At 34.9% G+C, this 25,179-nt stretch overlaps 1 protein-coding gene across 5 annotated transcripts in view; it reads left to right on the plus strand.

Moving 5' to 3' along the window:
• Atg18a (Autophagy-related 18a) overlaps positions 1 to 22,494 on the plus strand; it is a 34,869-nt gene extending 12,375 nt beyond the window's left edge. The window contains exons 3-8 of one of the 5 annotated variants that reach the window (XM_072522044.1): positions 1,984 to 2,182; positions 5,483 to 5,754; positions 5,968 to 6,117; positions 11,421 to 11,614; positions 13,070 to 13,132; positions 22,355 to 22,493. In XM_072522044.1, coding sequence (XP_072378145.1) covers positions 1,984 to 2,182; positions 5,483 to 5,754; positions 5,968 to 6,117; positions 11,421 to 11,614; positions 13,070 to 13,132; positions 22,355 to 22,464 — 988 coding nt within the window. In that variant the 3' untranslated portion in view covers positions 22,465 to 22,493. Of the gene's footprint in view, positions 1 to 1,983; positions 2,183 to 5,482; positions 5,755 to 5,967; positions 6,118 to 11,420; positions 11,615 to 11,816; positions 11,858 to 13,069; positions 13,133 to 17,161; positions 22,251 to 22,354 lie in introns of those variants that run through there. The other 4 variants (XM_072522045.1, XM_072522047.1, XM_072522048.1 and 1 more) reach the window with 4 other exon arrangements.
• The last annotated feature ends 2,685 nt before the right edge of the window (positions 22,495 to 25,179 follow it).

The following is a 25,179-nucleotide window of genomic DNA, read 5'->3' on the forward strand; positions in this document are numbered from 1 at the left end:
ACCACCTTCAACAAAATCGTCTGAACTGCCAATTTGTACTATTATCAGCCTGCGTCTCTTTCCTGATGGTGGGTTTAAACCAGTAGATAAGTTATTTACAAAAGCGTGCCTTTGACTTGTAACAGTTTCATCCTGCCAAAATTTATTTGGTGTATGACCCTCGTTGATCCATGTTTCATCAAGATAAAATATTTTTCTTTTTTGGTTTCTCATTTCCTTTATGGTTCTTAGAAAATGTCTTCTCCATATGACAATATCGCTTTTTTCTAATAAAATAGACTTTCTGGGATTCTTTTTTCAGCGGAAGCCTATTTCTTTTAAAAGTTTCCATAACGTACTTCGACTCATTTCTGGGTAATCCTTATCATCTCGAACTGAGACAAGAACTTTATCCAATGTTGGAAATTCTTGTCTAAAGAAGAATTCATGCACTTTCCGTCGAAGTTCTTCTTTAAAATGATATTCTATTTGAAATTTTGGTTTCCCTGGAGCATTACGTGGCATTTGAAAACTACCACATTTCTCTTCTTTAATAACTCTGTAAATCGTAGATTTCCCAACACCAAGTGTACTGCTAACTAACTCAACGGTCTCATCAACACTTCCACATAAACGTTTGTCTGTAAATGATTTAAAACAATTAAATATTAATGTTTTTTCATTAACTGTTAAAGGACCAATTTTTCGGCGTTTACACGGCACTTCCAAATTTTCCATAACAGTAGTATACACAATAAACTGCACCTTGCAACTGAAGTACCTACTTTGAGTGAACTGTTAAGAATTTTGAATACGCCACTTGGACCTTCCTACAAAATGGAAAAACCCACTATCACATTTTCTGTGGAATAAGTTTAGAAGGTAATTATCTAGTCAATTACTGTCGTAGATTCCTGGAATTAAAGAATTAAATGTTTGATTGTTGAAACCCTTACTTCGTGGAATGCACTCATTTCAGATAAAATAAAACGTTTTATTTTATCTAAAGAATTAAACTTTATTTTGCAAATAGGTAGGTACTTATTAAACTTTTATTGGTTATATATAACCAATAAAATAAACATCTTACATTTCTTGCAAATTCATTAGTACCTGTTAACCTCCATCACTCCGACACTGGCAACCTTATTTAGGGATTAGTAACCCTCACAACTATTGTATTCTATTCTGCTCCAACCTTTATACCTGGTGGTCATAGTCAATTTAAAATTGTTTTCCTATATACTTCTGTAAACTTGTTGACAAATATCTGTTTTTCATTGAGTCACCCGTATCAACAGTTTAGGGATTTGCATACATAATTTATTGTTTTATTACTCTCTCATACATAAAAATACACTATAGTAAGATTTGATCATTTTGAGCGAGGTATTTGATTCTCTTTCTTCCCGGAAATTGTGACATAATTCTTGCAGTTTTCACATCTTCAAAAGGATTCTCTTCTAATCTCTCCAAAAGCGTACGATCTTTATGAGCGGTAGATATTTTGGTCTTCCAGAACCTTGCTTTCTTTCGAAAGTTTCTTGTTCTCTCCATCTTTTATTAATATTAAAAACTGTTGTTCTGCTTACGTTAAAATGGTTCGCTATGGCAGATAGTGACCAACTATCTTCTAATTTCGTTACAGTTGTTGCTTTTAGTTCTTTGATAGCATGTGGAGCCAATTTTTGAGGTTAAACAGAATAAGTTATCTGACAAATTTTAAGATCTGGGAGTGACAATGACAATATAATAATAAGTATTTATCCTTCAAAATACACTGCTCAATTTTCTACAAAATACGCTTTAAGAGTCGTATAATTTTTTTAGGAACCAGTTGTACGTCTCAAAGTATAAAATTTTGTTGTTTTTTTGCATCTTTTAATGATGAAAATGATGAAATAGTTGCTGATATCCATATTTATCTCTACTTTGCCAACTTTGAACTTATAATGAAAATAATGTTTGTATATAGGCATTAACTAATTACGCTTTTTATTTCAGAGCTCGACTCGTAGTTTGTCTCGAAGAGAGTTTGTATATCCATAACATTAGAGATATGAAAGTTCTTCATACGATTAGGGATACACCTCCGAATCCTTTAGGTCTTTGTGCTTTAAGTATAACCTCTGATAACTGTTTCATAGCTTATCCGGGATCTTCGATTATTGGTGAAGTACAGATTTTCGATGCTATTAATTTGGTAGGTTTATTTTTTACTTATATATCAAGTACGAGGGTAAGGTGAGAAGCTCTCAACATAGCAGTGCAAAAAATACGATTGCAAGATACGATTTTAGACGGTTTTTTTAGAAAATATCTATTTATTGCTGATAATAGGCCTTTATTTGATCTTTTGGGACATAAATAATAAATTTAAAAAGCTTTTTGGAGAACTTCTAAATACTGATTATAACCTTCCCAATAGGCTATTGATTATATACTTTAGAAAGGAACTACAATGTTACAAGGGGTTTTATTGTTTAATATTGTTAATAGACCCAAAATATAAAAAACCACGGAGTGCTACCATTTAGAGAGGTACGTTTTTGAGAAAGGGGTAAATTAGTCTATGCAGTAGGGTGCATTTAGGTGGCCATCTACAGAAAAGTTGTTCAAAATTGAATTTCCTATCGAAGTGTCAGTTTTTAAAGTCAATTTTTTTTTAACAAAAATATATTTAAAAAACGAAACAAAAGGAAAACACGCAAAAAATGCGATTTTTGCCTCATAGGTACCTATTAGTTTTTTCGTGATTCTTTGGCTTGGTTTTTTGAATATATTTTGTAAAAAAAATTATTTTTGAATTTAAAAAGTGACATTTCGATAGGAAATTCAATTTTGAATAATTTTTTGTAGATGAATATCTACGAAAAGTGCCTAGAATTCACACAAACGCAGTGCATAGGGACTAATTCATCCCTTTCTCAAAAACTTACCCCTTTAAATGGTAGCACTCCACGTTTTTTTTATATTTGGAAGTTCACAGGTTTTTGGCTCATGTTTAACTGCATGCTGGAAGCCTTTCGTGTTAAAAATGTCTTTCATTCCCTTATTTTCGGAGATCTAAACGTAACTGTTCTAGTTTGAGCACATTACCGCGGCAAAGCCTTCAAATCAATTTAAAAATCATTTTGGAGTAATTCTAAATACTTTTTATAACCTTCTCAACCAATTTTATTATCTTTTTCTAGAAAAGAGTTAGTTTTGGTTGTGATTCCAGAGTATAATCTTCAAACGACATCTCTATCCAAGAAACGGCCCAAGTTTTGATGGTATGGGATCATGTAGCTCCCGGTGATTCGTGAGACCCCAATGGGGTTTGTGGCTCATGTCTAACTCCATGCTGGAAGGTATACGTGTTAAAAAAGCTGTCATTCTTTCAAAGTCTTCAAATCAATTAAATCATTTTGGAGTAATTCTAAATACTTATTATGACCTTCAAAACCAATTATATTATCTTTTTCTAGAAAAAAGTTAAGTTTTGGTTGTGATTCCAGGATATAATCTTCAAACGACATCTCTATTCAAGCAACAGCTCTGTTTTGGTGGTGTGGGATCATTTCTTAGCTCCCGTTGATTCGTGAGGCCCCTATGGGGTTTTTGGCCCATGTTTAACTCCATGCTGGAAGCTTTACATATTAAAAAAAGCTGTCATTCTCTTTTTGTCGGAGATCTAAACGAAACTTTTCTAGTTTGAGCACATAATCGCTTCAAAGTCTTCAAATCAATTTAAAAATCATTATGGAGTACTTCTAAATACTGATTATAACTTTCCGAACTGATTTTATTATCTTTGCTTTCTACAGTGTAGAAAAAAAGTCAGTTTTGGTTGTGATCGTCGTCTCTAATTTTCAAAAGACATCTCTATCCAAGCTGCAGACCAAGTTTTGGTATTGTGGGATCCTTGCTTCGTAGCTCCCGGTGATTCGTGAGGCCCACATTTGATTCAATACCTATCTACAAATGTAAATACATCTAATACTCCTACCTGGTATAACCTCCTCGTCAACTTATAATGGATGCAAACTGGAACACCCCTGTTTGCATCTATCAGATCGTTAAAGAAGCAGTGAAGGATTTAAAACGTAAAAAATTTCTAACCAAACTCTAACCGAACGTATTAATTTGACATTTTTGTTCCTTATCTTGAGAACTTTTTAATGTACCCTCGTTATTTTAATTATACATAAAGTAACTCTTTAAGAATTACAAAGGCATAGCATTAGAATTCTAGCTATACCCGTTGTTTGAAACAATGTTTGAAATATAGCTTTAAACAATGTTATATAAATATTCAGAAATGAGTGCCACAAGGTTGAGTTTTGTCACCAATTCTTTTTAATTTATTCTTCAAACCTGTACCTGACGTTCTTCAAATTTGTTTGAAATAAGTCCTAAAAAGCTTTAAAACGTTGACATGTAAAAATTTAGAAATTGGTTCCACAAGGTTGTGTGCTGTCACCAAGACTTTTTAATTGACTTTTTAATGACAGTTTTGACGTGACAACGTCTTAAATTAGGTTGTGGCTCGGAGTCACTCATGAAAAAGTGTAACGCCCGCTCACGTCTGTTACGATGAGTCACCGAACGAGAGAGAGGCCCGCCGGACCGGCGAATGCCTTGCGTCTCTCTCCCACTCAAACATGATCGGTCCGCTGCGCGCGCAGCACTAGAGAATTAGGCGCGTTGAATCGGTGCGTGCTTGTGTCTCTGTCTTTCTCGAGCGTTCTTGGCGTTGGAAAACCGAGAAAGCGTCATAATACAAGTTCACACGTGTGGTTAAAGTATCGTCAGCTGTGTCTGTAGTGAAAATGTGGAGTGCTTAGATTCGTCATTTACAACAACTACAACAATAAAGGTAAATAATTGTACACTAATATTTCATTATCGTAAACTATGATTGATTGATTAATTGTTAGATTGACACAAAAGTTGAGAAACTGAGTTTATAGGTTATGTCATACTATTGACAAATGTTGATAGTGTTAAGTAAATTATTAGTTTAAATCACTCTGCAATCAATCGTAATTCAGTCGATTGAGAAGAAACAGCGCGTTTCAACTGCAAACAACTATTGTGCAATTTAATAATATTCATATCAATAAATATTCTACCGAGAAAAAGACGTTGTCACGTAAAATCTTCGCCCGTAAAACCGACTTTACAGGCAACCGATTTTTTTTTTCAAGAGTATAAAATTTCTTTATGCCTACATTAATGTCAAAATAGCAGACAATAAAGAAACGTGGTCAGAAACTAGTTTGTCTGACACTTAAACTGATTTCACGCCTCCAAGAATGTAAATAATCTTCAATATTACGCCTAAATACTAAACACGTAAAAAAAATAGAAGAAAGTGAACACAACCATTACTTCGAACCCAAAAGGAAGAAACCTTATGATAAAGAGTAACAAAATGATTTTATTTGTTCATGTAAAATATCTAAATTGTGCCTCTATATCGATTATATTATTATATATGTGCCTCTATATTTTCTAGCACGCGAAAACAATGATCCACGCCCACGACAGCCCTTTAGCTGCCTTGGCGTTCAGCCCGAATGGTACCCGTATAGCTACGGCGTCAGAGAAAGGAACTGTGATCCGAGTGTTTTCTGTAATAGACGCTTCAAAATTGTACGAATTTAGGAGAGGAGTGAAACGCTGCGTTGCCATATCGTGTATAGCGTTCAGTTTGTGCGGCCAATTCTTGAGCTGTAGCAGTAATACGGAAACTGTACATATATTTAAATTAGAAGAACCAAAGGATAGGTAAGCGAACTATCAATTGCTTTACTTAATATTAAACTACAAACTAACTTAAGATACATTACGAAAATCGTTTTTTTTTATATCTATATAATAAAATTCGAGATAATTCAGGTAAACAGTTTTAATTTTCGAAAATTTCAAAGTTTTCCGTGCTCATTTCTCATCACTGCTATATGGAACAATAATTTTATGTTTGCTTGTTTATATTTTCAGTCCCAGACGGAGCGTAGAAGAAAGCAGTTGGATGGGATATTTGACGACTTACCTTCCCACACAAGTGACGGACGTTTTTACCCAAGGTAGAGCTTTCGCGACAGCGCACTTGCCTTTCTACGGTGTCAAGAATGTGATTTCGATAGCAACGTAAGTAACTTTTTATAGATATCTCCATATTCCAAATAATCTTTCACTCCAATTTCTTTATAATTAAACATTTAAAAGTAACAAGTAATTCGACTTGTTTATTAATTTAACCTCAAAAATTGACAGTGTGACGTCATACTGCTGTATTTATAGCCAGGGGCGTCTCCAAAAAATGTATCTCAAATGAAAAAAATTCAGTTATAAAATTGTGCGAATAAATGTGAACCCAAGTGATAATTTGAAGTTTACAGTAAGAAAAAAAGAGTAAAATTTAAACTGTTTGGATAGAAATTATGCCGGCATTTGCTTGTATAACGCTCTGTATAATTAAATAGATAATTTTCCTCTCCTTTGTCGTGAAAAATAGATAATTATGAGCTAGTAATTCGATTTGTTTCCCAATATAACCTCAAAAAAGTTTTACTTAATTTCGACGGAATTCAACCAGTGTTTAGATTTGCTTAAAACAATCTGTTTACTGCAGAAAAAAATTCTGAATTACTCAGTTCCTCGTTAAAACTGGAGATAGAAATAATAATTGCAATAAAAATTGGAGAAATAGCAACGAGTTGGTTGGAAAATATTGACGAAGCTCATATTGCCTTAGCTACTACCACTAGCGGATTCAGACCGGGAAGGTCGACCATAGACCAGATATTCGTCATACGCCAGGTGTTGGAAAAAAACTGGGAATTCAACCGCGATGTATACCAAATCTTCGTGGACTTTTAACAAGCTTACGATTCTGTTAGCAGAGAAGCATTGTGGGAGACCATGGTAGAAATGGGAGTACCTGGAAAGCTAGTACGATTAGCACAGGTGAGTACAGAGAACGCTTCCCACGGATCAGAATTGGCAACACCACGTCGGAGGAATTCCTCATTGACACCGGGCTTAGACAAGGAGATTCTCTCGCCCCCTGCTATTTAATTTTTCACTGGAACATGCGGTAAGGAAAGCTCAACCACAATTGACATACGGATTTGCCGCCCAAGGATCAAAAATACTATTGGCGTTTGCGGATGACGTGGACACAATTGCACAATCCACCAGAGATGCAACAGAAGTTTTCACCCTATTCGAAAATGGAGCCACGGAAGTTGGTCTGAAGATCAACGAGGGCAAGACCAAGTACATGGTGGTTACGAAGAACCCAAGACCAGGGGTTAGACAAAACGTAACAATTAATGAATACAACTTTGAAGTCGTCAAAGAATTCAAGTACCTGGGAGCGATCATAACATCTGAAAATAAATATGAAAAGGACGTGGCAGCCAGGATCATTGCAGGAAACAGGGCATATTACTCATTAATGACCGTACTTAAATCAAAAATACTCTCAATACCAGCAAAAATAAGAGTGTACAAGACAATAATTCGTCCCACAATAACGTATGGAAGCGAGACATGGACTCTGAACCAGCTGGAAACGACAAAATTACTGGTACTGGAAAGAAAGTTACTGCGGACTATCTATGGGCCTTGCAGAGAAGAAACAACAGGAGAATGGAGAAGAAGACACAATGATGAACTCCAGACAGTATATGGAGATGAAAACATAGTACGTTACATTAAAGCAAACCGAATAAGATGGGCGGGCCACGTACTAAGATCGAGTGACGAAAGACTTCTGAACGCCACATTCTGGGAAAGACTCCATGGCAGAAGGTCAGTTGGTCGCCCAAGAAAGTGATGGAAGTACGCAGTAGCCAGTGATCTACGCAAAATGGGAATACAGCAATCGAAAATAGCTGCTCAGGACCGACAACAATGGAGGGAATAGTAAACGCGGCCAAGACTCACATACATAGAGTTGTAGAGCCAAATGATGATGATATTGCCTAAGCCAGTAGAAGGAGCAGCGAGACATCAAAAGGGGGTAAAGTTATGAAAAAAAAAAAGGTTTGGCCGACCATTTACAGCTTTTATTGGACAGTGTGGACACCCAATATGCACCAATGAATTCAGGAGGACTGTTTGTTATGTAAAGCGTAATGGTTTTATGTTGGGTTTCAGACATTTTGTAAATTTGTTGAATTCAACAGTTACCGAGCTATACCGAGAAATATACAATAAATTGTACGAAAACTAACAAAAAATGCTTTCTTTGATAATTTTTTTTTTCTTCTGGAGACTTAACTATTAGTGAATTTCCATGTGTTTGGATACAATAAAGTCTGTATGCTTAGTCATTTCGTATAATGTGGTAAATTAATACGTCAGGAATTCAGAAATAAACAATGTTTCTATAAAATTTACTTAAATTTTGGTTCCCTTTACGTTATTATTTAAAGTTAATAAAGTAGTGTGACAACTTCGTCCAATATATCATGGTATATTTATTGAAACTCGTCAACGACGGCTGTAATTCGCGTCGGCGACAAATCGATGCGTGAAAATCGAAACAGCCACCACCTGCTACCTCCAGATCGGGACCAGACGCCGGGAGCAGCAACAAGTCCCAGAAGCGAGGGGTAAAGCTCGAAGCGCGCTCACGCGAACGCACCCGTTCAGTGGATATTGAGTTTTTGAGTGGGAAAGGTCAAGATTTATTGGGGAGGGTAAGTGAGCCCAGTTACAGGTTGAAAGTTATAAAATTTTTATTATGGGGACTTGGAATTAAATATTCTCCTAAAAAGACAGAAAGTCGTGTACAGTGTGTTGTGAAATTGTATATAATATCATAAGAGAGAAAATTTTGCCGGCAATATTTTCGACTGTGGTATGAAAGTTTGTTGCCTGGCAATTTTCGCGAATTAAATTTTGACAGTTAAAGCACGAGACGCCAGTAGAGTGAATAAAACCAGAAGAAAATTTTGCCGGTAAATAATTTTCTCTCGAATGATATTCGACAAGACTATTTCACGAAACAATTAATGCAACGTATCAACGAAACATATTTATTTATTTGTAACAATATTAAATTTACAATTATTATAAGCTATAGTAGTTTACTCATTCTTTTCTATCAAAGCATGATTTTGTGTTTTATTGACCTGTAGCATTTGGGAACTCAAGGTCTAGCTTCATTTGTTGTTCTGAGATTTTCGATCAACTTCTGGTGGTAACTGGAATCCAGCTGCAGATATGGTTTTAGAGAGCTTGCATTTGAGTGACCCGTTAATTTAATCAACTCCTGTTCAGAAACACCTTGCTTGAACAAGGCTGACACAGCTGAAGATCGATGAGAATGGTTTGTTTTATGTTTTTTTGTGTCTATTCCAATTTTTTCAGCTGACATTTTTGTCCACTTAGATACGGTGTTGATTCCAATTGGACAGTTTTTCAACCAAGATCCATCCTTCCAGTTGAGGTGAACGGTAAGAAAGAGTCTGTCTGATAAAATCGTTGGTCCCCTTTTTTTCCATTAATTTCAAGAATAATCTAACTGGGCATAAATTTTCGTTTAATAAATTGCTTACCAGACATTTGCTGCTTGCCCAACTTTTCGATCCGCCTTGATGTGTTTTAGAAAAAATGCTGTATTCAATTCGGCCCGTAAATTCTCCCATAACATCAAATTCCTTCTGGAAAATCTTGCAGTTTACGGCCTCGTTGCCTCTCGAGCAAGTTCAAATGAGCAAAGGTAAAAAAACTTTTTTTGTGCTCCATCGGGGGTTTCCTCGTCGTAGCTTTGGATGTTTTTTAATAGTTCTTCGGTGGATAATGCTTTTGAACTGAGTTTTCTTTTTTCTTGAACACTTTGAAGCTGCCTCTGCTTGGTGTCTCTGGCCAATCTTTCACGTTTGAAAGATATATCTGTGAAAGGGTCGATTTTTATGCCGTACTCCGTAAAATATTTTTCTTGTACCATTTTTGCTGTAGTATTCCACATTGACTTTAGAGACGACTCTTTATAGTCTTCGCCATTGCCTTTTTTCATGTTAAAGGCATAATCCTCGAGAATTTTTGGTAGTTTCGTTATGGTAGTACATCTTTCAAGCGTAAAATTTCTCACCCGTAGGAACTCCGAAAATTGAGTCCAAATAGAGCTCATGGACCTCCGCGTGTTCAATGGGACATTTTCCGAAACAAATTTTTTGATTTCTTCACCTGACTGTTGATTTGATTACGCGCTGACTTGACAATTTGATTACGCCTCAATGACGTTTATTAAACTGACAACAATAGAATTACCTGACACCTTCGTGACGGATCTGTCATAATTTTGTCGCTGAGAAATCACGGATAGGAAGGAGTTTTGTCAGTAGGAAACGTGGCGTTGCTATGACGTTTTATCAGTTAGAAATAGTCTAGTGAAATAGTCAAAAGAAAATTAGTTTATTTCTTGAAACTTCTAGAAATATGGTTTATTTCGTATGTCTTCTTTGCAGGAATCCCCACCAACTCTATTGAACTTCAATTTGACCTTGAAACTACTTAATGAATTTATTGTTGGTGTAAAGCGGCTTTTATTTGTTCACACCATAAATTTTGACAAATGACAATTCACGGATGGTTTGACTCTAGCTAAATTTGGTGCTGAACCGTGCTAAGGTAATGCAGATCCGCTGCTTACCGACGTTGGCGCCTGGCATGTCTGGCAAGGGTGGCCCTTACTCTGCTCTGGCCTGTCAAGCTCAAATCTCGAACATTTACTTCATTGTTTCTTCATCTACTTCGTTGATATTCAAATTGTTTTTAATGGATTTTTCCACCTTCGCTTTTATTTTTTTTGATCTTTTATTTAACTAATACTTATATTATTACAGTAGTGTCGTTTTCTTTGGTAGTTACTTTATTTCTCTCATTTTTTTAGCTTCAGAGCTTTTGTAATGAATTCTTCATTTGTTGCATTTGATTTTCAATTATTTTTGTTTGTTTGTACTAATTCGTCAGTCCGGACCTGTGTTCTGTTTATATTCTATAATAGTATGTCACCACAACGACCGCTCGACCACATAGACAGGGTTGTATTGTGATAAATTATTGTTACGTTTTTACGTAGGTTTAAAAATTAAGTAAAGCACGTAGTTTAACTAACTTTATTTAACTCAAAAACACACGTAATTATAAGTATTACAATTACTAATCACATTAATAATTATCACTTACAAAACAATTCGCACTGATACGTATTATTGCCAATATTAATAATAATCAAAGGCCACCTCTGCTGGATTATATAAGGATAATTAAATGTTCTGGAAAACTGCTTACCGGGCGACAAGAACATCTCGTAATTGATAGAAACGGTGCGTGGAATATTTTCGACGACAAAGAGAGAATTCAAGACATTTTTTATGATTTTCGCGATATAAAGCTTTTATAAAGTTATTCAATGAATGTATGTTCATTTTTAGAATCCAGCAGCAGCTGAGACTGCTAGTAGCGACGGAAGACGGAACTCTGTACGTGTACAACATAGATCCCAGCGAAGGAGGCGACCTGATTCTGTACAAGGAGCACCGATTGGACGGCACCCCGGAGAACCCAGGCAAATCCTCTGACAAAACTGACAGAGGAAAAACGTCGTCGCCGCAAAACATCGACGGAGGTAAACAATTTTCATAGCTTTAAAACGCGCCTCTTGTACTGGATTTTCAACAGATTTTTGAGTCTTGCTAAAGCATACTGGCATGAATAGTGCACGGGAACTGTCAATAGTTTTTCGTGTGCTACTTAAACGATGCCTACAACTTCCCCTACATCCTTCTGTCCTTTATAATTAATATTAATTTTTTATTGCATGTATATAGCTTCCTGTAAGATCCCAGTGATGTAATAATTGTCTCAAATTTGGTAAATATTCGCATTATTTCGTTTTGTTTTTGTTTTGTCTTTAGCTTCACGTGTTTGTTAAAAAAATTGCAACTTTATATTAAATTGTATAGACTCAAGCGCTTTTTAAGTTGTTCAAAATCTAAAACGTATTTATGGTAGTATTGCAAATATGGCACGTAATGGAAATTTGATAAGTTGTTAATATATTGCAGCTGAAACCACACTGGTTGTCACCAAGCTCCAGCTCTGTGGAGAATCAAGGTCTTTGAATTTGATAATTTGCTGCAGATACAATATACAACATAACAACTCCTCACTCGTTTGGAATCTTTACAGTCCATACAGTATCTGTTTTAATTTGGGTGTGAACCATATAAAATGTATTTTTTTGCATAAATCACTCAAAAATATCACTACAAATGATAATTTCACTATGCGTGAGTTAAAAAATGTGATTTTAACTTTTTATTAAAAAAAATATAAAAATATTCAAAAAATTCTATATTTTTACTTCTTTTTTCGAATATATTTCAAGAACTGTTGGTTTTAGAACAATTTTGTATCAGACGAAGTTCTATAATTGAATTTTGCATAAGGTAATGGTACTTTTTGTAGTTTCAACCCTTAAAAATTATTATTATTGAAAAAATAATAAAAAACAAAAAAAAATAGTAAAAAAACGGTTTTTTTTTTGTGAGTTTATTTCCCATACTAAAATCAAACTTACGACCTTCATATTCAGAGAAAAAATTTTTTTAATATGTTTATTCATCACACAAAATTTCATTAAAATCGACTTAATAGTTTTTTCAAAATAATTTTGCAATCTAAATTTACAGAAAATGAATAATTTTCAAAATTATGCAGCTCAAAAACTAAAATTTCTAGATTCGAAAAGAAAAAAATTTATTAAGACAAAAATTTAATAAAAAAATAAGTTAGAACCAATTTAAAAGTACGATTTGTGCTTTATCTCCTATATAATTTTGTATAGTAGCGTTTGTGTTTATACAATTTGATCGATAACCAAAAGCAACGGTTTTCAGCTTGTTGAACTTTGTCCTAACGGTTTGAAAAGATTTCAAAATTGTGAAAATTCAGATTTGCATAACGTTTAATTTAAGCTTAGCATCCAACCGCCCCTCTACTAATCTAACATCCCGAAGAACACCCCCGTAGTAAGCTGTTACCTCATTCCTTCATTATGATTTTCTCTGTTCTGCGCAAGGCATACTAGGTAGCTACGCTGGCATCGTCAAAGGCAATCCATCCGGCCAAATGTCAGGTACTGGTCAGTATAAAATTACAACTAATACTTTTTTCTTATTACCTATCATTTTCTTTCCATTTGCTAACTCGAGGAGGTTTAATATAACAGAAAGCAGTCAATAATTTTGGTCTAGAGTATGTGAAGTATGCGTTTTTATACAAATGGTCTTTTATGCCCCGGTATCTGTTCGTAAAGTTTCTATCTGTTTGTCCCAAGTAAATTTTTGGATATCTAAAGTTTAATTCTAAATTCCTCTTTGTTGACACTTCTTAGTCGTTATTTGTTATTTGTTTCTATATTTACTTAGAGTTTTATTCGTATAGTGTACGAATAACATCAGTTTTTCACAGCATTCAAAAATATAACCGGATATATACCAAATAATAGAAATAATAAGAAATATTTCCAAAACGGAGTGTACATATTAACTTGTTAAAAAGTTTACGTGGGACAAACAGGAAAAACTTTTAAAACACGTATGCTGAAGCACAAAAGTTCGTTGATCCGGTGTTTGGAACCCGATTTGATGTCTAGCTCCCATCTAAGACGGTGCAATGTGAATTAGTGCTGTCAAAAAAGCGTCCGCTGAAGCACCACTAAGAACGCCGTCAACAAGAGCTACTTTTAGTTGGTAAAACAGTAGGACAATTTAGACATGGCTTGCATTAATCTGAAACTGCAAGGAAAAGCCATTTTTGATCGAGTGTAAGGCCAAAAATGTACGAAACTATTTTTTGTACTTCAAATATTATAAAAAGGATTTTTTATAATAACTTCGACGATAGCTGTGGCTAGAGCCTCTCTATGGACTGGTTATGATATTGAATATTGAATATAGCTGCCATTTAAAAAGTTCTGAAAAGCTCTGAAAATATGTGTGACTATAATTTTATTATTCCTGTATTTTTTTAATGTTCATAGAAACTAAAGATCAAAATTATTGACTGACATTCGAAACAGATTCAAATTTGTGTATAAATGTATACTAAGTAAGAAAAAACGTACTTTTTTCATCACATTTCATCTTATATACAACTCTAACTATTGAGGGCAAGACTTTTTTATATACAAATGATATAAGTGCCTTATATTTGACCCATTTTACATATTTTTTATTTGGATTGTTTATGAAGTATGATGGTTCTCTTTACTCGATTACTTGAAAGCTAGAATTTGACATTGATTTTAAAAACTTGGATTTTATCAAGTTAAAAACATGTTTCAGCTTTCAATTTGAAAAAAAAGTTAATGCAGTTTTTCTTTTTGTTATTTATAAGGTATAATTTTGTTTTATCTAACCGTTGTTGTAGCGTTGGTGAAATATAGAAAATACCATTTGTTTTTAATGAATTCTAATCGTTTTCGACCAAATATCTATTAAGTTAATCAGTCAATAGTTTCAAATTTATGTCCTTATTTATGATTTTTATTTTTTTATAATTCCGTATGTAAATGCAATAGCCACGTCCAAATCCTAGTTTTAATTTCTTTGTATGCGTAGTAGTCACGGCCACATGGGCGTGACTACTGCACTTAGCTGCACGTGTTGATTCAGCTGAATTGGACTTTTTGGTGCTTAATTATTAAGACTTCGTTGGAACCTTAATTTTGAAGCCGACATTTAATGTGTCAACACATTTTTAAGCGCAATTCCAATGTAATTTCCATACTTGATTTTAATTATCCACTGCTGTAGGTGTATCATAGTCACGCCCAAACTGTCTGGACGTGGCTACTATACTTACAGACGTAAGTTCAAATCAGTTTAGTTTTTTGTTATTGAGGCAAAAAATATGTCAAAGCTCATCAGATAATGTTGGAACTATATTGAATTTGAAACTGACACTAATTTTCCCAACAAAATTTTTAATTACATTCCAAACGATTCATTTCGAACGGTAAATTTAACCGTGTCTGATGCTCCTACATACGGACTAATAAAAAGACAAAATAATACATTAAAATAACTAGAGAAGGTTACAAACGGCTTAATACAGAACATATGGATTTTCCGCGCCAGTAAGCAACACCCAGTATGCATTTATTACCTGTAATTAACTTATACTAACATGTATGTGTTTTATGATGTGACTTAAAGATGCATCATACGTAATGAAAGATACCTACATACTTCCTAAACGAATCCTAAATAACTGTTCGTAAATCACTACTTTGAACAATGTTCAAAAGTGAATATATTTAAAAATTTACTCGTACTAAATGTACTCTATTATATTTTAGCTTTAAAATTCTCACTTATTATCACTATAGCAAGATAAATATTGATAAGATAATTTTTTTTCCAACCCATATATGGCATCAGATTGTACACCAGGTTTTGACCATTCTACATTTGTCTCAACTTATTACTTTTTATTCCCAATTACGTTCAAAACATTTTTATAAATTTGATATTGTAAAATACTTATGAAAAGAAAAAATATAATAGAGGTACCAATAAAGTAAAAATACTTATTTTTAAAAAATCATTTTTTCAATAGCCGATTTTAAATAACTCATTTCGGATCACTTAACAATTTTTCCTGTTATGTTTTTGGTTGTTCTAGAATATTTTTAAAATTTTTGCGTTGATTATATATGATAATACTATTGAAACGTAGGTATTATAATTTTTGGGACACCTACTATCAGATTTACACAGTTCCCGAGTCAAATTAGCTCAATTTTAACTGCGCCGAACTTTCGACTAATTTTGTGGAGTCATCTTCTGGATTGGATGTTCTCCAAGACAATATAAAGAAGACAGGGCCCTCGTACCAAAACTAAGTTGTGAAAATGACCCCACTAAGGAAGTCGAAAGTTTGCACAGTCCAAGATATGAGTATGGGAGTTAATAACTTCATGTATAGTAGAAACAAAAGTAATAGAACAAGCGATGAAAGTTAAATGAAGTCGGACAAAAAGATAAAAAAAATTAATAAGTAAAGAATGAAACAAAAAAAGTTTTGGATGTGGAAATAGGATTTTAATGGAAAGAAGCTGAGTAAATACCAATATTAATAAGAATTGACGAAAAGGCATGAAAGATGACTCCATAAACAGAGTCAAAAGCTAAGCGCAAGTAAAATCGACATGGTACATCGACACAAGGTAACGTAATATGGTATTTGTTGGAAGTAAAAAAGCCTTAGAAAAGTGGAATATGTAACGATAGGTTAGTAAGTGAACAGTGCAGAAAAAAATGTTATGGAAGCAGTAGAAATAGAGTTTTAATGAAGAAAGGTTGAAAAAATGCAAACATTAATAAGAATTGAAAAAATTTCTACCGTTAAAGGCAAAAGATACCCCGGAACAAAACTAGCCTTGAAAATGATGACTCCAAAGAAAAGAGTAGAAGATATTTTCTATTTAGAGATGGCCCAATTCTAGAATATGTATTATTTTAACGATACCGGATATTGAAGACTCAATATTTATATGTATAATAAAGAACCCATTATACGATTGTCATATCACCATTTTCACGTACAAGAATATGATAAAATATTTTTAATACACTTTTTTCTTGTAAATCCGGTTCGAAGGACCATAAAATGTATGAATAAGATTTACTCTTCGATACGCTCAAAACAATTTGATTAGGAACGTACACATTTTGGAATCTGATGCAATTGGATGAAATAAGACGTTAATTTTTGAAATTTCTGTACCTTTTGACTACAAAAAGGAACCTATTTCTCAAATTTCAAGACACTAGTACTTTTTTCTCAAGAATTATCGTACAGATAAAAATATAGACAGAAAACGACGCGATTTCAAGATCGAAATGTGGGGTTCTGAATGAATAGTGAAGGGAATCTAGTTCTTGAAGACAGGAACACACCGAACATCTCAAATATCTTCAATAACCTAACCAAACTAATTAAACTTTTTATCAAGCAACGTAAGACATTATTTATCCTTAAAATAATTGTTTTATTAGGCAAATTTCCATTTTGTTTCAGCTCTACTGATTTTTTCCTTGGTACTGTAGTGTCAACCTTTAATCAGTCTTTCAATTGGTGTAAATGTACGATATTTTTGTTATAGATATGACCTATCTTAACTGGATCCTGTTTAAATTGGTGGAACTTACCGGTCTGTTCCCAACGTTGCGAAGAAGAAGATATTGAAGACTCGAATCGTCGAGGAAGGGAAGAAGGATTGTACGTGTTCGTATCTTTTCTATCGAAAGAAAAGATCAGCAAGCTGAGATCAATTGATCAAGAAGGTATAAAAATACTAAAGAAAATCAAAAAATAAATCAAAACAAGGAAAAAGTTACCTTGTGACTTATTTTTTTTTATCAAGAGGATTTTGTTTTAGAAATAAGTTTATTATTGAAGATTTATACTGAATTCTAGGATAGTTTGTTTTTGCAACCAATATATGTCATGCAAGAATGAAGATAAAGGTCGACATCTATCATGATGTATGGAATGTTAAGAAGAATGTAATGTTTTTACTTGTTTACGTTGTGCGTTATGAAAAAAAGTATCATTTGTTGTTCAGTTTCAATTACAAACATTTCACACCAACTTTAAAATATTTTAAAATATATTTTTGAGTATGTGGTGAAAGAAACCACTTCAGCTTTTCGTTTTTTTTTTAATCAAGTTATATAAGTAAATGAGGAACTTAGGGATCATTTGACATTTACAAATTATGTTATAAATACATTATATATTCAAGAACCATGCAGAGAATGGTGTAAAAAATGTTCAACCAATCATCAGAAATAAAAAGTGAAGGATATAGAGCTCAAATCCATTTTTGTACTCATCCGGCTTCCTTAAGCATTAAGTTTTAAAAGTTGCAGAGGAACTTACAACTATTATTTGACATTAACAGTTAATGTTGACATTTTACTTTGACAGTTGACTTTGATGTTTACATTTGGCAGTTATTAGTTTCATCATCAACAAATTGTGTTATATGTCATATATTCAATGAGTTCCAAAGAATGCTGTTGAACATTACATGGTACATTTGGATGTGAAAGGTGGCATTCGTATTTTTGTAGAAAAAGTTGTGTGATAACTTCAGTAGTGATAATTGACTTATTCTCCCTCTGAAATAGGTCGGGAATAATAATGAATCAATTAAAAATATTTCTTCTTCTTTAAATGCCATCTCCGGGGCGGAGGTCGGCAATCATCATAGCTATTCGGACTTTTGAGACTCTGAAAAGTTCATTTGATGTAAATCCGTACCACTCTCTCAGGTTGCACAGCCATGACATTCTAAGCCTCCCTACGTTTCTTTTTCCTTAGATCTTTACCTGCATAATCAGTTGGAGCAAGGTGTATTTCTCTCCACGTGTAATATGTCCGAGATATTCCAATTTTTTTGTTTTAATTATATTTAAATTTCTATTTCTTTATTCATCTTTCTCAGAACCTCTTTGTTTGTGACGTGTTCTGTCCACGATATTTTCAGAATTCTTCTGGACACCCACAGCTCGAATGATTCCAGTTTTTTCATTGATGTCGCATTCAAGGTCCAAGATTCCATTCCATAAAATAAAGCCGAAAACCATAGCACCTCGCTAACCTGACTCTTAGTTCCAAATTTAAATTCCTTGTACTCTTCTATTATAATTTTGATCTGAATGTAATCATTTGTGGAGTTAATCGTTTTTCTCAGATATGCATATTTGTCCACTTGTTCGACATTGGTTCCGTTTATTAGAAGATAAATTCTTTAAAATCTTGTACAACAAAAATTACACCATATAGAACTAATTTTGTTCCATCCGCATTATATGCATTACTTTTTGTTAGAGTCCAGGTCTCTGAACCATATGTTAGGACTGGGCGTATTATTGTTTTGTAGAGTTTTATTTTTGTGTTTCTCGATTAACTTTTTAAACTGTTTGTTTGAGCTGTTAGGCCGTTGTCTTCTGAGATTAGTTCTCGACATTTCTCGACGACACTAGGGGTTGGCATCTTCTGGAGATACTGCTTCGTTTGTAAGCTGAAACTAACTCCGTGTTGAATTACGGCGGTCATATTTATTACTCGCATCCCTTCCACTGGTTTCGGCGTGAGGGGGCGTGTCGTCGTTTGTAGCTTTTCTTTTTTCGTGATTTGCGGGAAGGGTGTTTGTGGATTTTAATATCGGCATCCATGTTTTGTTAATTCTTAGTCCTTCTTCTATCCGATTAAAATTATTTGGATTCTTATATATTTCCACCGCTTCCCGATATAACCGTGGGTAGTACTGTGATGTATCTGCGTTTCTTCAAACAGTATCCGATGTTCTCCGCTTCCCAAAGCGTGTTCGGCAACGGCAGATTTGTCGATATGTCCTAAAAGACAATGGTTTTAATGTTCGTTTATCCTTGTGTTTGTGTGCCTTTTCGTGGTTCCCACATATACCATTCCACATGTGCATGGTATTCGATATACTCCGGCCGCTGCTAACGGGTCGCGTTTGTCCTTCACCGATCTTAAACAGTCCTTGATTTTTCTTGTTAGCTTGAAAATGGTCTTTACATTGGCTTTTTTAAGTATTCGCCCAATTCTGTCTGTTACCCCCGATATATAGGGCAAGGACTCTTTGCCTATACATGCTGTGTCTTTCTTCTAGAAACGTTGTTAATCGCTTTATGTATTTCTCTTCTGGTATAACCATTAGAGGTGAGCGCTTTTTCAATATGAAAAAGTTCACTTTGCAGATGCTGTGGTTCACAAATTCTCTTCGCCCTCTCCGTAAGAGTTTTGATGATACCTTGTTTTTGGCCTGGATGATGATTTGAGTTCCTGTTTAGGTATATGTCCATGTGTGTAGGTTATCGATGCACTTTATGTCCTAAGTAACATTCCTTTCGATTTACTAATACATCTAGGAACGCTAGTTGTTAATCTTTCTCTGTTTCTATTGTAAATTGAATATTTGGATGTATTGTGTTTATATAAGACAGGAAATCGTTGAGTTTTTCTACTCCATGACCCCAAATCACAAAAGTGTCATCGACGTATCTAAACCATACCCTTGGCTTGTATGATGACTCCATTACCCTCTTCTCTAAATGCTCCATGAACTGGTTGGCTACGACCGGGCTTAGTGGGATTCCCATTGCTACTCCATCTACCTGTTCATTAATCTGGCCTTCCCATGAAAAGGGGAACTCTTGTAAATGGAGAAACAACATGAAAGCTAACAAGAATGTCAGGTCCCTGTAAAGTTATTTGATCTTCTCGATGAAATGGGCGAAGTCTTTTACAAAGGCATCGTTTTTTCCTATGTTTGGTTGTAAAATATTGGCCAGATATTTATCAAGGCTGTAAGACGGAGAACCTATGGAGCTCACAATAGGGCGTAGAGGTACATCGTCTTTGGGTATTTTCGGTAAGCCATACAAGCGTGGTGGGACTGCTTCGCTGTTGCGTATTCTTGGCTTTGTATCCTCTGGTATGTACGAAGATTTTGTAAGTCTATTGATTTTTCGTAGGGTGATTGCTGTGGGATCTTTATTAAGACTTTTTGAAGAGTTAGTTTTGTTAAATTTACCAACTGATTTGGTATTCCTAGCTCTTTCATTGCTTTGAACATTTCTTTTCTATTCACAGACTCGTAGGCTGCTTTGTAGTCTATAAGTATTTGATGAGTATCAATGCCCTATTCCAGCGTTTTTTCTAAAATTTGTTTCAGGGTTTTAATCTGATGAATTGTCGATTGACCACCTCTGAAACCAGCCTGGTATTTTGCTACTATCTGTTCTGCATACGGTGACATGTGTTGTAGAAAACAATGATGTTTTCTATGTTCAGCAATTGTCGCATCTCTCAGCTTTTGCACATTCCATTTTTTTATCCACTTTATTTTCTTTAATGGTGTGTAAAATTCTAGCCATCAATGTTGAGATCACTAGACAATGATCTGAGTCTATGTTTGCGCCTCTATAACGTCTGCAGTTTATTACGTATGTTCCATGCCTTGAATCTATTAAGATGTGATCAATCTGACTCGTTATTCTTTTAACGGTAGAGGTCCAGGTTACCTTGTGTATGTTCTTGTGTTCAAAATAGAGACTAATCTAGTTTATCAGTCGTAATCCATTATCGCTACTGATGTTGTGTAGACTATGCTTTCCTATAGTTGACATGGCGTGAAAACTCGCTCTCGTCCTATTCTTGCATTCATGTCACCTAATACAATCTTAATGTCATTTCTGGGACATCTTCTGTAGGCTTGCTTCTAGGTCTTCGAAGAAGTGTTCTTTTATTTCCTATGGTTTGTCATCAGTTGGGGCATGTGCATTGATCAAACTGTAATTAAAGAATTTCACTTTTAAGCACAAAGCACATTCTTTGACTGTAGACTTTAAAGTCAATAATAAGGCCTTTTGTTCTTTGATTTACAATAAATTCCACCCTATCCATGTGTTGGCTTTCATTGCAGTTCCGTCCAGCTAATAGTTTATGAGGTTCCGTAATTTATGTTTTTTTACAGGAAGAGGTTGTTAGTCTGTTTTGGTTCGAGGTTGGTATTTTTATTTCCCAACTACCCACCGCTCCTAGAACCGGTTAGGGCGTTCTTCTATCGACCACCTAAGGACGCGTCCAATAGAAGACAGACAACTCCACACGGAGTCGTATCTTACAGAAAATTTAAATATCACTATTTTATTTCAGTACAACTTTGCTCCGGAATGAATCGTTTTAAAGTTATAAGCAAGGAAAGTAGAAAAAAACGACGTTTTTCGTTATTTTGACAAATATATTTCCGACCAATTTGAGAGGAAGGGATAAGTGAATTATTATAACTGTAGTTATCACACAACTTTTTCTGTAAAAATCCGAATATCAGCTCGAAACAGATCCGTCCTGGTCTATTAGCTCCTTCACAAATATATATTAAAAAAGCGTTTAAAGATTGGTGTAGAAAATGCTCAAGAAAAGACTAGAAATGGAAGATGAAGGATATCGAGCAAAAATGAACTACAAAACCATCAAGACCTTCAACAAAAATGTATTTATCTTACTTATGATTTGTTTCTTTTAGAATAAGTTTTTCTATGTTACCTAGTATAAGAAGTAGTTTGGAACCAATATTGATAATTTTTTGTACGAATATTGCAACTTTGTCCAGTTTATTTTCCAAAAACTACACAATAAAGATATTTTTTCGAGTATTTAACTTTAGACTAACAAAATTTAAAAATATCCTGAGAACAACCAACCGTGCATGCCATAGAGATTAGTTACAAAACCAATTCATGGCCTTTGTTTTAATTAGAATCAGAAAAATTCCGGGAGATGGCAGCAGCTACGGAATCGCCGCCCAAAGGCGCGTTTCAGTTTACCGACGACCAGGAATATCCCCCGCTAACCCAGAACTCAGACTGAGACATACTCATCTACGTCGCCGGAATGACCTCGCTGCAACTATCAGCAAAAGAGAGGTTCCAACTCACTTGCATTTTTATTTTATTCATCCACCTTATCGTCTGTATGCTGGAAGAGGATTTTATTCTCGGTGTTTCGACCGAAGTGAATGGGTCTTGTCATTTCGGAAACATTATTAGTGACTTTTAGAACCGCTAAAGGGTACTAAATATTCAGTGTAAACAAACAATACATCATCGTTCATTTTTTCGAGTTATACTTTATTTCAAATGTTAAACGATATAATTAAATGAATATTTTGTATAGGTACGCAACAACTCATTTTAAAATATATAAATACTTGACGCCAACTCAAACATATCTTCGCCATCTTTGTATATACTAGTGAGAGGAAATTTTTATAAAACTTGAATATTTCTTAAACTGTTGTTCAGTTATCCTTAAAAATGTTGTACCGCCTTAGAACTTTGACTTACAAGCAATTTTAGTAACGACACTCTCATTTTTGGTAAATAAATTCAAATATTCAGTTTTATTTCGAATAGTGAATCTCAATGGGGTTCCCATTACACTCACAGAGACCTTAGAGATCTATAAATTTAGAGAGTAAGTTTTGAGATCTATCATTTTATTTAGCTGTAAAATGTACTCTAATGTATCGTATCAGCTGAAAACTCAACAATTTAAGTAAACTCAGCCTGTGAGACATGTTCACCCCTAAGAATTACGTTCGGGTGTAACAATTCATTGGAGCTAGGTGTATTAACTCGAGTTAAAAACAGGAGTCACTCCACCGCGTTCCAATGCTCCAGGCCATCCCTTTCCCCCCTATAGCACTTTGATGCGCGATAGAGGCACAACTATCAGCCAAATGCTTTTCGTGTGGAAATTTTGGGTACAAGAACTCCAACACGATATCCTAACCCGATCAATGCAGGCTAGCGTGAGGCGCTCTTTTCCTGCTTTCTCTAGTGACTTATCATCGAACAGAAATTGCTTGCTCGGGCCACGAGTCTCCACCCCGGGCTGCGCCCAGTTCGGCGACTCGGTGTCCGAGGATGTGGGCCCTTCGTACCCAAGTTTTGGGGTTTTGTTAATTTTTTGGATGGCTCTCACCTTTTTGTTAGTATTTTTTGGTGGCCAAAGCCTTTATTTATTTATTATTATTATTGAAGGTTGCCCTAAAAATAAACATCAATTAATAAAATTTCCAGTGATGTGTACTGGGCCTTCTTCTGTTGGTAGAGCTACGAATTATCTAGACTTTTTGTTTGCCAGGATTTGCTGTTTTGGTCTTTTGTGCTTCCATCGATGGAACGCATCATATCTTATTATCTCTCGCAGGATCGGGCTTGCGTGATTCTCTAATTCTGCAAACCTATTTCTGGCTTTTTCTGCCATTTCATCTATCACCCTTACTTGTTGCAGTTCTCTAAACAGAAAGCGTTCAGCGACGTATCTGGGTACATTTGCCGCTTCTCTGAGGATGTTATTGTAGGCTGCTTGTATTTTCTTTTTATTTGAATTGCTTTTGTGTCCCCATGCGAGAGATGCATACGTGATTATTGGAAGTATGATGCTGTTTATCAGTCTCATTTTCGTCTTTATGCGCATCTTTATTCTCTTATTGCTGCTCTGGCTGTTGTTTTTTGGATGGTTGTGTCCACGTGTTGCGTGAAGGTTAATCCTTGGTCCATAGTGACTCCTAGGTATTTCGCTTCTCTTTTCCATTCGATGGGATTATCTTGCACTAACAGCTGTTCCTCTGAGGTTTCTCTTTTCTTTTTGAATATGATTGCTTGTGTCTTTTCTGAATTGATTGCTATTTTCCATTGGATACACCATTCTTCAATGTTATCAAATGCTGTCTGTAGATTGTTGACCGCTACTTCTAAGTTTATATGTTTGGCCGCAATCGCTGTGTCGTCTGCATAAAGGCTAAGTAATGTTCCTGATGTTCTTGGAACATCTGCGATGTATATTGTGTACAGTAGGGGTGACAGGACTGTTCCCTGTGGCACTCCAGTCTCCGGAGTTCCATGCTCGGATAGTACTTGTCCTATTCGTATCCTAAAGCTTCGTTTGCTCAAGTACGAAGAGATCAGTCTCGTCATGGCCTTACTGTATCCGTAGCCTCTCATTTTCTTGCTGCTTACATCCAGGAACGCTGCTCCTGTGTACGGTTTTTCGTTAAATCTAGCTAATATGTATTCTGTCAGTCTAAATACTTGTAATTCGCTAGAGTATTCTACCCTAAATCCGAACTGAGCTGGGATTAGTCCTATTTCGTATGTTTCAGCTTGTAGTCTGCTTAGTATTACTCTTTCTACGATCTTGCTGACTGCTGGCAGTAAGCTTATCGGCCTGTAGGTCTGCGGAAACATGGTATTCTTTCCTGGCTTCGGAATGATGATAACGTGGGCTTCCTTCCATCGATTTGGAAAAAGCCTGTATCTAAGGATCGCGTTCGTTATTTTGGTTAAAAGTACTATTGCTTTTGCTGGTAGATACTTCAGAGCTCTATTTGAAATTTCATCTAGACCAGGTGCTTTTCTCGGTGAGCTATTTTTAATAAGGTCGTTTATTTCTCGAGGAGATGTAAGTGTGATTATCTCTTCAAGTTTTTCGGGCATTTTTTGTTGTTCTTCGACTTCTTCCATGAAGTCTACATCTTCGTCTTGGTGATAATTTAATGTACACTCTCTCTCGAGAGTC

The sequence above is a fragment of the Diabrotica undecimpunctata genome, chromosome 2, assembly GCF_040954645.1.
Source record: "Diabrotica undecimpunctata isolate CICGRU chromosome 2, icDiaUnde3, whole genome shotgun sequence".
In the NCBI taxonomy this organism is placed as follows: Eukaryota; Metazoa; Arthropoda; class Insecta; order Coleoptera; family Chrysomelidae; genus Diabrotica; species Diabrotica undecimpunctata.